The following is a 14,377-nucleotide window of genomic DNA, read 5'->3' on the forward strand; positions in this document are numbered from 1 at the left end:
AACATCATTTCCCAAACAGTACAATCACCTTCTGTTATTAAGAACAAATTGAACTGACTTCTGTTGCCAAACACTGCAAATATTATTAGATATAAAAATATTATGAAGGAAGGGGAGACTTAGGAAATTGTCTGGCCAAGTCATTCCAGACCATGACTTGTTTTTATTTGAAAACAGGGATACTCAGTAGGATGCTCAATTACATAATTCTAAGAACTGCTTGAAAAAAGTTCCATCAGATAGGAAGAGTATTATGAAAAAAAAGCAAATGTATTTTGGCAATACTTCTGTGAAAATTTAGTGTTTATATACTTTACTATCTAATTGAAGTAGGCTTAGAAAAGATTGAAGCTAAAGGAACTTGGGTGAAGATTTAGGCATATCAAGACATGTTGCAGAGCTATCTATGATTTAATAGTGTGGGGGTTATTATGTTTCATCAAATTATATTAATTTGTATTAATTATATCAGTATCTTTTTCAACTTTAGCTTAACTATGTGGGGCCTAGGAGGTCTACCTTTGAATCTCACATATCTCCCTGGCCTTTTTTTTTTTCTTTTAAAGTAAGAAATAGTATGCCTCTGAGGGATGCACTTAAGAGATACACACTTTTTGAGGAGTGGAAATCCTTCTGCATAAGTATAGCCCCTGGACAGGGCGAAGGATCCTTCTATGAGAGCACAGTTTTTTTCTAATGCAGTTGTATTTCTACATTTTTGCACTGCCATCCCTAATGTATATTGTGAAACTCTGCTTGATGTGTTGTTATCTTATCAGTGCCCTACTATAGCATATGGTATGTTGAGATAGCAGGTCAATGACATGGAAAGTGTTTAAATAACGTGTAACTTAACACTTTCTCTGTCATGAACCTGTTATTCCAACACTGTAGAGGCAACAGCTGATCTCATGCTGAATATTCTATGTCTTGTCCCTAGGCTTAGCATCTTTTCTTGTCCTGTTCCAAATCTTTCAAATTTCACATACCTATGTCTCTGTTTGACTGTCTTAATATTTGATTACCCTGTTTTTCCACCACATGACTCTGCCATTCATGTTTTTTTAAAATATAACTTTTCATCCATCTGCTTTTAAAAATATGCACCCCTTATAGCAATTCAAGTGAACAGCCTTATAGCTTACTGGTTATTTTCATGTTAAAACAAATTGTATTTAATTCTAGACTTTTTTTTTCTAATGGGGCCAGATCATCTTAAATAATTTGTAAAAGATTTAAAGTTGCTGTGGGTTTTTTTTGGAATGGAGAATGTTTATCTTGTTACAGTAAAAAAACCAATACTTCAGCAAAGGATACATTGTAATACATAAAAGCAAGAGAGAATATTTTATCTGTAATGTGTCTAAATTCCTGACTTTTGATTCCAGCATAAATATTTTGTAATGCATAGCCTGTTTTTTCATTGCTGTTTAATTCTGTTACTGCTGATAGTTTTCTTGTTTTAAGATGATGGCTTGGCAAGGTGTTGGTAAATAGTGTGTACCTGTTAACATTATCAATAACCAAATTGAAAGTCAAGCAAATACTATCATAAACTGATGGAAAAGGTCACTGCCAGTGTGAAAGGTAGTTCAGCAGGAGATAGTTTGGATTGTCTGACAACAGAGGAGGATACTTATCATGGATTTTTCTGTAGTTTGACTGTGATTTACCAATATATTCAAGGGAAATATCTGTATCAATTGCCTTCATTTTTCAATTCAGCTCTTTGTTTTTCTGAAAACCTTTCTCTGTGAAAGTACTTGTTAAAAATCAGGAAGGAGCTTTATTTGGGCTTTTCTGTATAGGTATGTTCTAATTTTCCAGAAAAGTATTTGTTTCCAGCAAACAGCTGAAGCAGGACTAGGAACTGAGGGCTCTGTCCCTGTTCTGCAGTGCTCAGGCATCATTGCTTAGACTCAATACAATGCAATGACAACTTGCTTTGTCTTAGGTCATTTAAGGCCCAGTATCTACTTGGGAGGAGCCTAAATGAGGAATTTGGTTTGCAATTGGTTATTCCAAGCCATAAAATATTAATACTACCAGATCACAAACAGCTTTTCCCTCTTCAAGAGTAGTTAGAGTTCTTGTTATCTGACACACTTCCAATTCTCAGCGCACTTAAGGGGAGGGAAAGGTGACAGAGTCAAGATTATTTCCCCCAAGTAGTTTCCTCATTCATTATATTTATTCTCAGGCTGGTTCAGATAGAATACAGGGTCATTTTTAATTACATCTGGGTATCTGAAATTAAGTTCTAGGACAGGACGAATTAGATACTACCTCTTTTCCAGAGGAGAGATTTGGAGGAAATTCTTATCGTCCTACCTCTGTCAGATGACTCTCTGTCAGATGACTGCATTAGCTCAAAATTAATCCAAATCTGTAGCCCCCAAGATGTTGTGATGCATTTGAATGCAAGTTTGACCTAAAGAGAATCCTTAATTAACTGTATGTCCTTAGGGAGTTTCATAACATGAAGTTGCGGGGTTATACTCAGAACTCTGTTGCTTATGAATGTAGAAATCAATGTGTGTTATTTTCAGTTTGGGGTTTTGGTGTTTTTTGTTTCTTGAGGGTTTTTATAATACTTATTATAACTTATTTTTGACACATTATCTAAGGTCCATACTTTCAGCAGGATAGTTAATCAGGTATTTTTGTAAGGAAAAAAAAAATTCTTTATCTGCCTACCTGCTTATTTGGAGATGGTGTACCAGAAAGGTTCATTGCATCTCACACATTCTCTTGGCTAAGTGGAGAATTCTAACAGCAGAATACAGCATAAAAAAGTTGACTTTTGCATGTATACATCAGAGTGTTGCCCATCTAACCTTTTTGGTTTAATGTTTACTATATACATGAGTAAATAGAGTAAAACTCAGACCAGCTATTCATTTTACTTCTATAAGAAAGTTCCTCCTGCCAAGTCTTGAACTTGGCACAGTGTACCCAATACTTTCAGTACCCTCTCCAAACAGAATGTCCAAAAGGGAATGTTAAAAATGACTGCTAGGGGAAGACACCACCTGCAGACAGCAAGGGAAGTGGGGAAAGGAATGCTGAAGCCACTTGAAGTTCCTAGCCTGTCTTGTACTGAAGGCTTGAGAATGGGGAATGAAACTCCTGTATGTGGGATATGTTTGTGGGAGCCCTTAGCTGCTTTTCCAAGCCAGCCATTAAGGAGATTTTTTTATATTTCGTCCCTTTCCTCTCTCATTTTGTCTGTCTTCTTAGTTCTAGCTACAGCCCTACAACACTTACCAGTCCTAAAGACATTTAAGGGGGGGAACAAAGAGGATGCTTAACCCATTTTGAAATAGCCATATTTAATCTGTTCACCAGAGCAGGAGATAGGGATATTTTGCTTTGAAAATGTAGGGCGTTTAAATTTTGATTTGCCTGGCAAGAAAACTCATGGTTTTGCGTGCACTTCAGGATGACTATTGAGTAATGTTTAGTCGACCTTCAGCAGGTTTTGAACAGCTTCACAATGCACCATCTAATAGCATAATTCCTGTCAGTATCAGGTGTACTGTTTTTTCTTTTCCTTAATGTAGGTGTCTCAAAGGAAAGCAGAAGTAAAGTCACTCTCTAGTTCCTACATCTGACCATTTCTTTGGTGAAGACTGTAGCATCAGACCACAGATGGTGTTTTAATTGATCTTCTGCATCATTCTATTCCCACAGTTATGTTTTTTGTCACATGTACATTGTCTGTCTTGTACTTTGTAATTTATTTGGTTTCATGTGATAAAGCTGACACAAAGGGCTGAACCCCATTTTTGTGAGGAATGTATTATCAGTTCTTAACAGGCTGAAATTCTTAGTGACTGCCTATAGCATCACTGGCTCCAAGACTGTTTCTACGCCCTTGGAATAGCCTAGGGAATAACAGCACTCTTCTAGGGATGGCTCTGGTAAACAGTATTGAGTAAAAAGGAATTTGCCAATCAGTTTTCCTACAAAAACAGTCTTTTAGTTAATGAATGTCTTCCAGGGTTTTTAACCCACATGAAGACTACATTGACTGTGCTTAGGTATCTATGGTAACTGCTAAATGCAAAAATATAATTTGTGACATTAAACGGAATATGATTAATGTCAGTGACATAACCCAAACAAGATATATACAATCTGACTAGAGCTTCCACAGATAAAGAAATTGAGTTTGAATATTTCTACGTATTGGCTTCAAACAAATAAACTTTTCTTTAGAGACTAATATAAACCCCATCTGTTTTCTCAGGTAGTGGAAACATGATGGAAACTGGGTTTTGGCAAGCTTTTGATGAAGTTTTTCTTTGCACTTTATAATGGGGAACCAAATTATCTTTTGACTATTTATGTTTCTAGTTTTTTAGTTTCTAGAAAGATCACTATGATAGGTCATCCTTTTATAGGCATAACTGTGTGGCTGTTTGTGTTACTCTGTGTGTTATTGCCCTAAATTGTCTAGAGGGAAGTAATTTATAAGTAAGTACAAGAAACAGTCAACTGAGTGATTCTGTGGTTCTTTCAATCTACAAGTGCATCACTTATGGTGCCTCATGAAAGGTGACTGGAAAAACCAAAAGAATGTCATATGTCAAACAAAAATCCTAGATCAAATTTAGAGCTTCATTCCTTACAAAGTATTACAACTAAGTGTAATGGCATTTGACGGTATTGACTTTTTTTATATGACTTCTTTCGGCTAACTCAGCATTCTGAAAAAATAAATAGTGTTCTTCCTCTGTGATTGAAAGGGTTAAATAGTACCAATTCATTACCACTCACAAAAGGATTTATTTTCTTCTCATAAATCAGTTTTATTCCACATTTTTATTATTCCCTTGGGTCAGCTGCTCCAATTGAAATCAATACAAGTGCAAGTGACACAATCAATCTAGATATTTGATTATGGATTTGAGACTCCAAGTTCTGCTCTGTGTGTTTAGCTAGTCTCCTTCTGATAGTGTCCCTGGAGAATGGAAAATTCTTATTGGCATCCATGAATTATGGGCATAGATTCAGAAACCAGATACTGTGATAATCTCCATTTATGTACTGCTGCAGCTAGAGAAAGAATGTTCTAACCATGGAAAAGCAAACTTGAAGGTTTAAAAGCTGTTTCTGAATTATTTTTTTTTTTAGTCTATAAAATGTCTCATGAAGTAAACTTGATAAAGTCTCATAATTTGTCCAGAAAACCCCTCAAACAAAATGGATGAACTCAGTAGATATATGCTCTCTTATCATCTTAAGACTGCAAGTGCAGCAAATGCCTTTGCTGTTTGATGTCTTGTGTCAAATGCGATGTTTTGACACTTGGACTACTAGACTGTGCTGGGACTCTTCCTCCTGTTCATATCAGGACAACAATGCTTGGACACTGGGAACCTTTTGGAAACCCAGAGAAGTTGGTTGTAGTCATAGAATGCTTTCCAGAGTTTGGTTTAGGTCGTGGGCCGTGTTCTTACTGTGAGTCTCTAAAACATTCTCTGCAGTGTGCAGTATGGGGGGTCCAGGACTGATGCCCATTGGTGATGTTGCAGGAAAATCAAAAAAATCAGTAGAGATGAATATAATTACAGCAGAGATTTAATGCTATACTGAAAACACTGTTTTAACTGGAAGGTCTAAATGAGACTGACTCAGCTGCAAGACTCATTAGATGTTTCTGTGTTTATGAAAGAGTAATGAGAAAAACTAAAACAGTAATTCAAATCAAAAAGGTTTCTTCTTGGCAGCTTCATCAACAATTGCAGAGGTTTTTTAGTTCAAAGCCTCATGCAACTGAGCTGAAAGCTCCAAAGGGTAGATGAGACCACCCACTAAAGATTCTTTCCTGCCTGCCATCAAGACAAAGCCTAATCTTGGCTGCAGTCATTAACCATCCATGGGGTCTGTGCTAACTTTCTTGTATTATCTCTCACATCAAGCTGTGGGCTTTATTCATATTTCAGTCCGTAGAATTAATGAGCACATAAATGCACATTACTTAGTGTTTGTAACACTAATAATCACTTATTTCTACTGACAGGAACATGCTTTCATCATAATGATTACCCCTGCTTTGCCTTAGGGTTCTTGAAGTGTTCTGAAAATTTTCATAGAATCACATAACAGCTGAGGTCAGAGAGCACCTCTAGGGAACAACCAGTTCAAGTTCTCCTCACCAAGTAGGGTTGGTTGGAACACATTGCCCAGGACAGTGTCTGGCTGGCTTCTGAGAATCACCAATGTTGGAGACTCTGAGCAGCTTGTTGCAGTGTTTGACCAATGTCAAAGTAAAAAAAGTTTTTTCTTAGGTTTAAACAGAATTTCTGGTATTTTCTGTATGTACTCGTTGCCTTTAATTCTGCTGCTATATATTGCTGAGAAATGTTTGGCTACTTTATGCCCTCACAACAGATATTATTAATTTTACACTTTTTTAATATCCTTCCACCTCTTCTTGAGCCTGAACAAACTCAGTTCTCTCAAACCCACTTTGTGTGACATATTCCTCAAGGCTTTAATCATCTCTGCATGGACTCCACTCCAGTAAGTCCAGATCTGTGTTATGCTGGGGATCCCAGAACAAGATGAACTCTCCAGATGTGTCTCACCAGGCTGAATAGAGAGGAGGAATCCCTTTCCAGTGTCAGTGACAGACAGTGTACACATTCTGTACCTCTCAAGACAGTCTAAGATAGCGCTACCAAATCGGAGTCTGTAAGAAGCCTCTTTGAGTGATGACTTGAGTACCAGTCAGAAACTTCTGGTCAGAAACTGGGTCTTTTAGATTTTGGATTTCTGTGGTACACGCCAACACAGATTTTGATCTTGTTCTTCAAATATTTTCCATTTTTTAGTTTTAAAACTAAAGGCTTCTTTTAATTCCCAAGGAAAAAGGAAGAAGATAAAGCTTTTTAATACAGATAATGTGCAACTCTTCTTATTTACAGGAAAATTAATATTTTGGATTCATAATTTTTCCAGTTTCCCACAGTGCTTTTAAATTACCCATTTTGACTTATTCAGCAACTCCTCCTAGCCCATGAGAGTAAAGTTTTCATGTGTTAAGAGAGTCTTTAAGTTTTGAACTCAGTTTAATGGACTGTGACCATGATATGTCCATCGGAACAATACATGTGTCAGCTCAGGAGAAAAGGAATAAATAGTGGTTCAAGACATTGAGGCAAAAAAATCAGCAGTGTTCTCATCTGAAAAAAAAAAAAGAAATAAAAAAACAAACCAAAAAAATTGCTCTGAAACAGAATGCCAAAACATAAAAACCAACCTCTTCTCAAAATGCAAAAAGCACCCAATAGTTTGTTGGAAAGGGGTGTATGACATCAAAGCCTCACTACTTCACAAGTAGTCATACTTGTGACATATGTCAACATAACATATGTCAACATAACATATATGTCAATATAACAATTGAGATGACTATTTGAGAACAGCTCATCATTACAGTTCTTAAGGAAAGAGAGTTGCCAATAAGGCCAAGGAAGTATTTTAGCTATTTTAGCTTTGTATTTTAGGTTTTCTACTGGGATAATCAAACTAATGCAAAGTGGTATTTTTTTATTCTGTATACTCCATTAGAAACAATGGGAAAGGAAGAGAAGGAGAAAAGAAAAATCTTAGCTGGGAGGAAAGTAGCTTTTGTGGTAATTAATGAGGCTGAAGAATAAGCAAAACTAATGGACAAAAGGATGAGCTGAGACACAAAGTATGCGTATTTACAGAATTTCCTCCAAAGACGTGGTGCCAAAGAGACAAACTAGCTGTGTCTCAAATAGGGACAGAAGCTGGTGACAATGAGGATGAGTTCTAGGGAAAAGGGCCGAAAAAGTGAGTCCTTGTTTCAATTTTAGTTTGCTATTCTGATCTGATAATAACTTTTTCTGTGGCCTAAGGTACAAGGCTTAGCCTCTGTATGCTCAGTTATATAAAGCAACCATAAAAACAACTGTGTTTGAGATAGTTAACTGAGTAATTTTTGTATACATCCTCATGTGAACTGTCCCTTGAGCTGGATTTTTGCTACCTTGAGTCTTTGAGCAGTCTTCTTCAGTGGTAATAGTTCTACTTCTGTTTGCTTGAATATTGTAGGGCAACATTGTCTGTAATGTTAAAAAGGTTATAGGACATTATGGAACTAAATGTAAAATATGGATTGGTATTAATCACAAATGCAGTGATACTAATAGAATTACTTGGTATTTGCCCACACTTGTGAAATATGTGACTTTCTCTGTTTAATACATAAAAAGGAAACATCTCAATTTATTATCTTTTCCCTTAAAAACATAAATTTTGATCCTGATGGAAAGAGTACTTTTAAATGTGCCAGCTTTGGTGGGGGGGAAAGTTCTTAAATGTAAGATGAATGTGTTTAGTTTGGAGTATTTCTTTGCCACGAGAGTAGTTTCATGTTGTACCATTTTGTGTGCTCCTCACAACCTTTGTCACATGAATAAGATATCAGGATGCTAATGACTAATATACAGTATTCTGTGTCTGCTGATGCTATACTGTGCTGCTGTGACCTTTGCAATATTATGTATTCTGATTGGTTGTGCATTTCACCTCTTCTCCACAAGTTAATAAGGCTGTAAAAAGGAGAGAACTTGAAATCGCCAGCCAGTCAAATTACAGAATATTGAAAAGGTCAGAGCAGTACAGCACACAGAAAAAAATTATGGAATATATGAGGCATTAAAATTCTTGTGACAATGATTATAACAAGAATGGAAAAGGATACCCATTTATGTTATTTCAATCTAGTGAACCCCACAGGATGACAGACCCAGGACAGCAGTAATTTACACACCACTGGCTCACAGGAACTTAATTCACCTATTTACAGTAGTGCTCAGTAACAGGAATGCACCTCTGCTTGGGAGTCCCCTGCAGAGTGTCCACTCAAATCCATCCTGAGCCTTCAAGTGCAGATACTCACCAGCTAGAGTGCTCTTTGAAACTTAGCACTTTTAAACAGTGCTTTTGAATGCAATACATGCATTTGTGTGTCTTTTTAATTCCTGACATGCTTTATTCCTTGACTTTGTTTCAACTATATATCACTTTTAAGTATATTTATGGACATTCTTTAGCCCTCATTTCTTCACATGGATCTTTTCCTGAAAAACTGACATACTTTAGTCTGGTATAAACTAGGAATAAACTGGGAACAGCAGAAGTATTTCTCAATTAGCCTTAGGCAAGGAAGTCCCTCAGATAATTTTGGGGAGATATGGAGAACTGAGCAAGAAGGCTAGTAAAAGAACAAAACCATAACTATGCAAAAATATGGAAAGATTAAGGAGCTTGGGGATTAAGCCCTTCATGTCTGCAAAGGACTTAGATTTTTTTAAGAGGGTATAGAAAATAGTGTCTCTGAGCCCTCTCCTGTCAGGATTCATCTTTTTGTGCAGGTGTTTGCATACCTTAAATGTTCATGGATGTGGTGAGCTGGATGTAGTAGGAGTTTGTTTTCTGCCCCTTTAGGGGTGTTCTGGTGTGAACCACTTGTCTGAAGTAGAACTTCAGTAGGACTTTACCACTGTCTGAGTCTACTGCTCTTTAGATCTGCAATGGACTTGCTGGTGGGCTACAGTGGGACTTGTGAGCAGGATGGAGAGAAAAACACACAGAAAAATTGGAAAAACAGGAGGTCTCATCCACTTATACTCACAAATTGGGTCCACACTGAGGCAGTCTGGGCAGGAATGGCATGGAATGATATGACTGGGTTATCGCTGTATCGCTTTCTGTCAGGCTGAACCTATGTGTCTGCATTTTCCAGCCCACTGAAAGCACAGTTTAGGCAGTGAGAAGTGGCAAAGCTGTATATTGCCAGTCAGCTGCAGCCAGACCTGCATTTTAAAAATGTTCTTCTAATATTTTACTTGCCAGCAGCAGTAAGTTCCTTGTCTGTGAATTGGGATAAACCACCTTTTGTCTGTGTAAAATTTGGGCTAGGAAACTTGCAACTACTCTTTAGCTTTTTATTAGGAGCAATAAAAAATTTTGAGCTGCTATGTTGTCTATCTCATTGTAAATTTGCAAGTTCATTTTTGAGCTGAATAAAATGGTTATGTAATTACATACTTCTCCTAATTATTGAGTAATTATATACTTCTTATAATTGCCGAGTAATCACTCTGCTATAACTAGAATTTAATGTTACAACTAATTGTATAATTACTGTATATTAATGTTGTTATCCAGGCAACTTGGAATAGAGTGTTATCCTTTTAATTCATTTTCTGTTTCTCAAAACTGTACTTCTAAAGTATAGTATAGTTAGCCATTGGAAGAAAGATTAATAATGGAATAAAAATATCAGCAGAGGAAGTACATGGTTTCCTGCCAGGCTCAGGTAGATGAAATTAAAATATTAACAAGTTAAATCTGTACTGTTGATAGAAGAAGTTTAATTTTCACATGAATTTGGCATATATAAATTGCTGCTAGACAAATTTCTTTTATGCTTGAGGTTTGACTCTAGCCTGTGTGGTGATCTGTTAACACTGTGTTTTTAAACTTTCCCAGATACTGGAAGTGAAATGTTTGAAAAATGCATTTTTTTTTTCCACAGCCAGCTGAGTCCTTAAGTGTTAAATGTCCCTAGGACCTTAAGAATGTATATGTCAAATATTGTTGCATGGTCTTCACAAATAATAAATCATAAATATTACAGAAACTGTGATAGATAATAGGAAAAATATGCTTTGTAGGATTGTATCTTCTCCTATATCACACACAGGGGCAGTTTCATAAAGGTGCAGATGGAGGGTTTGATATACAATTTAAAAACTGAGATCAAGTAAAGCAGATGCATTTTTCTAGTGCTGGTTGAGTAGCCCAAGTACATTAGAGTGATCTCAGACGAAATAACTTTGCTTCTGCAGGATTCTGTATGTGGAATGTGTAAAATGTGATTGTTGTTCTTGCATGTAAAGAAGCCTTGCATCCGTTGTTGTACCTAAAACAGGGTCTCTTAAACAAACTTAAGTGAAATCCGAAATGAATCCATCAAGCTTCATTAAATCATGCTACCTTCACACTTCTGTCATCTGTTTGGGTGGTCTGGTGCTATGGTAGGGTGCAATTCAGGTAAAATTTGAGGAATGAGGGACTAGGCTATGAGGCAGATTTATAAAAACAAGTTTTTCAAACCTATCCCCATCCCCAAAACCTCAAGAAATAAGCTTTTTGTACGTTACCAATAGAATAACTGAAAACACCAGTGTAGTTCATAAACACCAAAATAAAGAAAGGGCTTGGATTTGTACCATAAGTGAACTAAATTGTTCATAGGAATCCCCAAATTAGAGGAAAATCCAGATTGCTCATCCATGGTAAAACGTAATGTAAAGCATGACTGAAATGCACTGCAAGTGCTCTGTAATGCACATCATAGAAACATGGAATATTTGAAAAATTATTTCTGATTTAATAGCATTGCAGTTTTAATGGTTCATTTGAAGCTTGCATCAAAATGAATAAGTCCAATGAGTATCCCTTAAAAATTAATTAAAAGATTGATTTTTTTAGGTTTTTTGTAATTCTGTCTTATTTAGATTTTGTAGAAGACTCAGATGTAAATATTGGATCTTCTAGCTGTGACAAGGTCTTAATTGATTTACAATATTTTTATTGTTACAGTGGTTTTATTCTCATTCTCATACCTGTTGTCTTGGACTTGAGTGATTCTGCTTTTGTTTGTGATACAGAATTTTCATTTACTTCAGTGGGAGATATCTCCATGGAATGATGACCAGTAACATTATTAATCATTTATATAGCACTTCATATACTCTAAATATAAGATGATATTTAAGTGAGTCAGCTTGGTTCTGAGATATGTGACAGGTCTTCGTGAAGTCAAAAAAATGTTGCTTGACATATAATTTTTTATTTTCTAGTCTAGCTATGTATTTTGGAAAGGTTTGGGGTTTTTTATTTTTGTGGGGTAGAATATTGTCTTATCTTAAGTTTGAGATCTTAAAAGGGTTGCAAAGGACATGTAGGTTGTTGTGGTGTCCTCTGATGATTTCAACTGATAAACTGAGTACTTCACATCCTTGTTTTGTCTTTGAGAGAACTGCAGGCCATGCTGGAAAGCCTCTGTTACTGCAGATGATTATTATGCATGCAATGGAATTTTCTTATCAACTCCTAAGTTAAGCATTTTTCTAGAAAATTTGAAAAGTTTTGCCAGTCTTACCCAGTGTTTCATAGGGATAAGAATGATCATTAATGTTTGGAATCTGCAATTATCACAGAACCATGCTGGAACTTCTGTTTGCTATATATAGCAATCAGCTTTGCAACTGGCTGGTTCATCTAGTGATTTGTTTATTTTCCAAGATTTAAAAATGCCACAAACTGTTGGCAAAAGGAAAAGAAATTGTGAATAATAATTTTTCTTCCCAACAGACCAAAAATGTGTGTGTATTACTGCTATAGATGACAAATCTTCATTTGAGTAGAAATAAGACTTGGTTCATAAAGACAGTGAATTGTAGCATATGCAAGGTCTAACATTTGTTTTTTTCTCTCCCCCTCTTGTTTTTCCATAACAGATAATGCTAATTATTCTGTTGTAAATGATACTCGGATGCTGTGCAGCAGCAAGGAATTCAATGTATGGGTACCCATTAAAGGACTGATTCCATTTTCTAACTACACAGTACAAGTGAATGCATCCAACAGCCAGGGCAGCTTGATAAGTGATGCTATAACCATAGTCATGCCTCCAGGAGGTAAGTATGAAAAAATGCTTTTTCTGTGCATGTAACAATTACACAAACACTCTGTTCAACAAAACATTATTTATTACCACAGCTGAGGACTGAAGTTCAGAAAAATATGTTTGTATTAGTAGTTCTTACTCACAAAATTGTTCTTTTTGGCTTCTAATTTGTCACTTTGTTCCATTAAAGAACTAGAAAATGAAAATACATAGTTGTGTAGTTAGCATATTATGAAGGTTAGAAGTGCATTATGTACTTCATTTTTTTTCTGTGAATGGTGGTGTATTTTGGCATGGACAGCTAATCTAGCCCAAGAATACAGAGAGACTCACCTACATTTTGTAATCTGTTTTAGAGTAAAAGTTGTAAGTGCGGACAAGGATCAATTACTGGATAGACTTAGAGAATTTGTTTAATAATAGTAATATAAACCATTGGCAATATATTGAGCCAGAATCCACAAAATAATGTAGCTGTAAGAAATTCAATTACAGTGCACTGACTTACAATGAATTAGGCTATAGGCCAGTCTGGATATTATCTTCATACAATTTGAAATAAGAGAATTCAGCAAATGTGCCCTAAACGTTTTACAATGATTTGTTTTGTGGTTTTCTTGTTATTTGGTTTCTTTTCAAGAAAACTTACATTTATAGCTGATATAGATGTGCTACTTTTCCATTTTCTTTTCATGGACACCTTAACTAATCAGTTTTTGTTAAACAAATATTAATATATAACATTTATTTAAGGCAATTTTGAATTTTTAAGTGAGAGTCCAAGAACACTTGTTTTTGAGAGATGTGTGGTGTAGCTGTTGAGCAAGAACAGTGTAGAGGGACATATGTACAATTTGAAAACAAAAGAAAAGAAAAGCAAAAAAAGAAAAAGAAAGAAAAATAATAAACCTTACAGCTCAAAAACACAGACTTGAAACAACTTGCTTGCAAACAGATTGAGTTTGAGGACTTCAGAAAAGTGAGTAAATACAATACAGAGTTTAATACAGACTACAGATTAGTGAGGAACGAGGAAAGACAATTCCCATCACATTTAATACTTTTCCATTCCAGTTGCCAAGTTGCACCTACTATTACCAAATATACATTCTCATACAATAATAAAACTGCATCTGAGTTTTACTGCTCATTTAAGACTGAGAAGTAGGACACTGATATTTCTAGCTCCAGTGTCACATTTCAATTTTGCTTAGCAAAACTTGGTAGTGAAAATTTCACCACATGACAAAGTAAAGAATCTTTAAAGATAAGCAAGGATGTGCACAAGTTTATGACAGCCATTAAGATACACTTTCTTTTACCATTAGATTGTTGTTGATTACAATTAGAAAACTTATAGCTTTGAAATTATCTTCTTTATGACCTTGTGGTAGTTTAAAAGCAATACCTCATTGGTTAAATAGGTTTTAGTTCATGCTTCCTTTTAGTTAATGATCTGAAAACATATTATCCTGATTTACACATAAAATCATGCTGAAAAGCATGTGGCATTCACTAGGATATGTGTGTTTAAGTAGAATTAAATTAGCAGTGAGAGTTATTAAAGAAATCTTCCATACTATTGTCCAGTGGACTGTGATCTGTAGAGAAATGAATAATAAATGAAGCAGTGCA

The 14,377-nt window shown here is 35.6% G+C and overlaps 1 protein-coding gene across 2 annotated transcripts in view; it reads left to right on the forward strand.

Moving 5' to 3' along the window:
* Nucleotides 1-14,377, forward strand: part of USH2A (usherin) — a 368,965-nt gene that overhangs the window by 202,021 nt on the left and 152,567 nt on the right. For both annotated transcript variants that reach the window (XM_033513296.1, XM_033513295.1), the window contains exon 37: nucleotides 12,573-12,752. In XM_033513296.1, the coding sequence (XP_033369187.1) occupies nucleotides 12,573-12,752 (180 nt within the window). The remainder of the gene's footprint in view (nucleotides 1-12,572; nucleotides 12,753-14,377) is intronic.

This window comes from Parus major, chromosome 3, assembly GCF_001522545.3.
Source record: "Parus major isolate Abel chromosome 3, Parus_major1.1, whole genome shotgun sequence".
In the NCBI taxonomy this organism is placed as follows: domain Eukaryota; kingdom Metazoa; phylum Chordata; class Aves; order Passeriformes; family Paridae; genus Parus; species Parus major.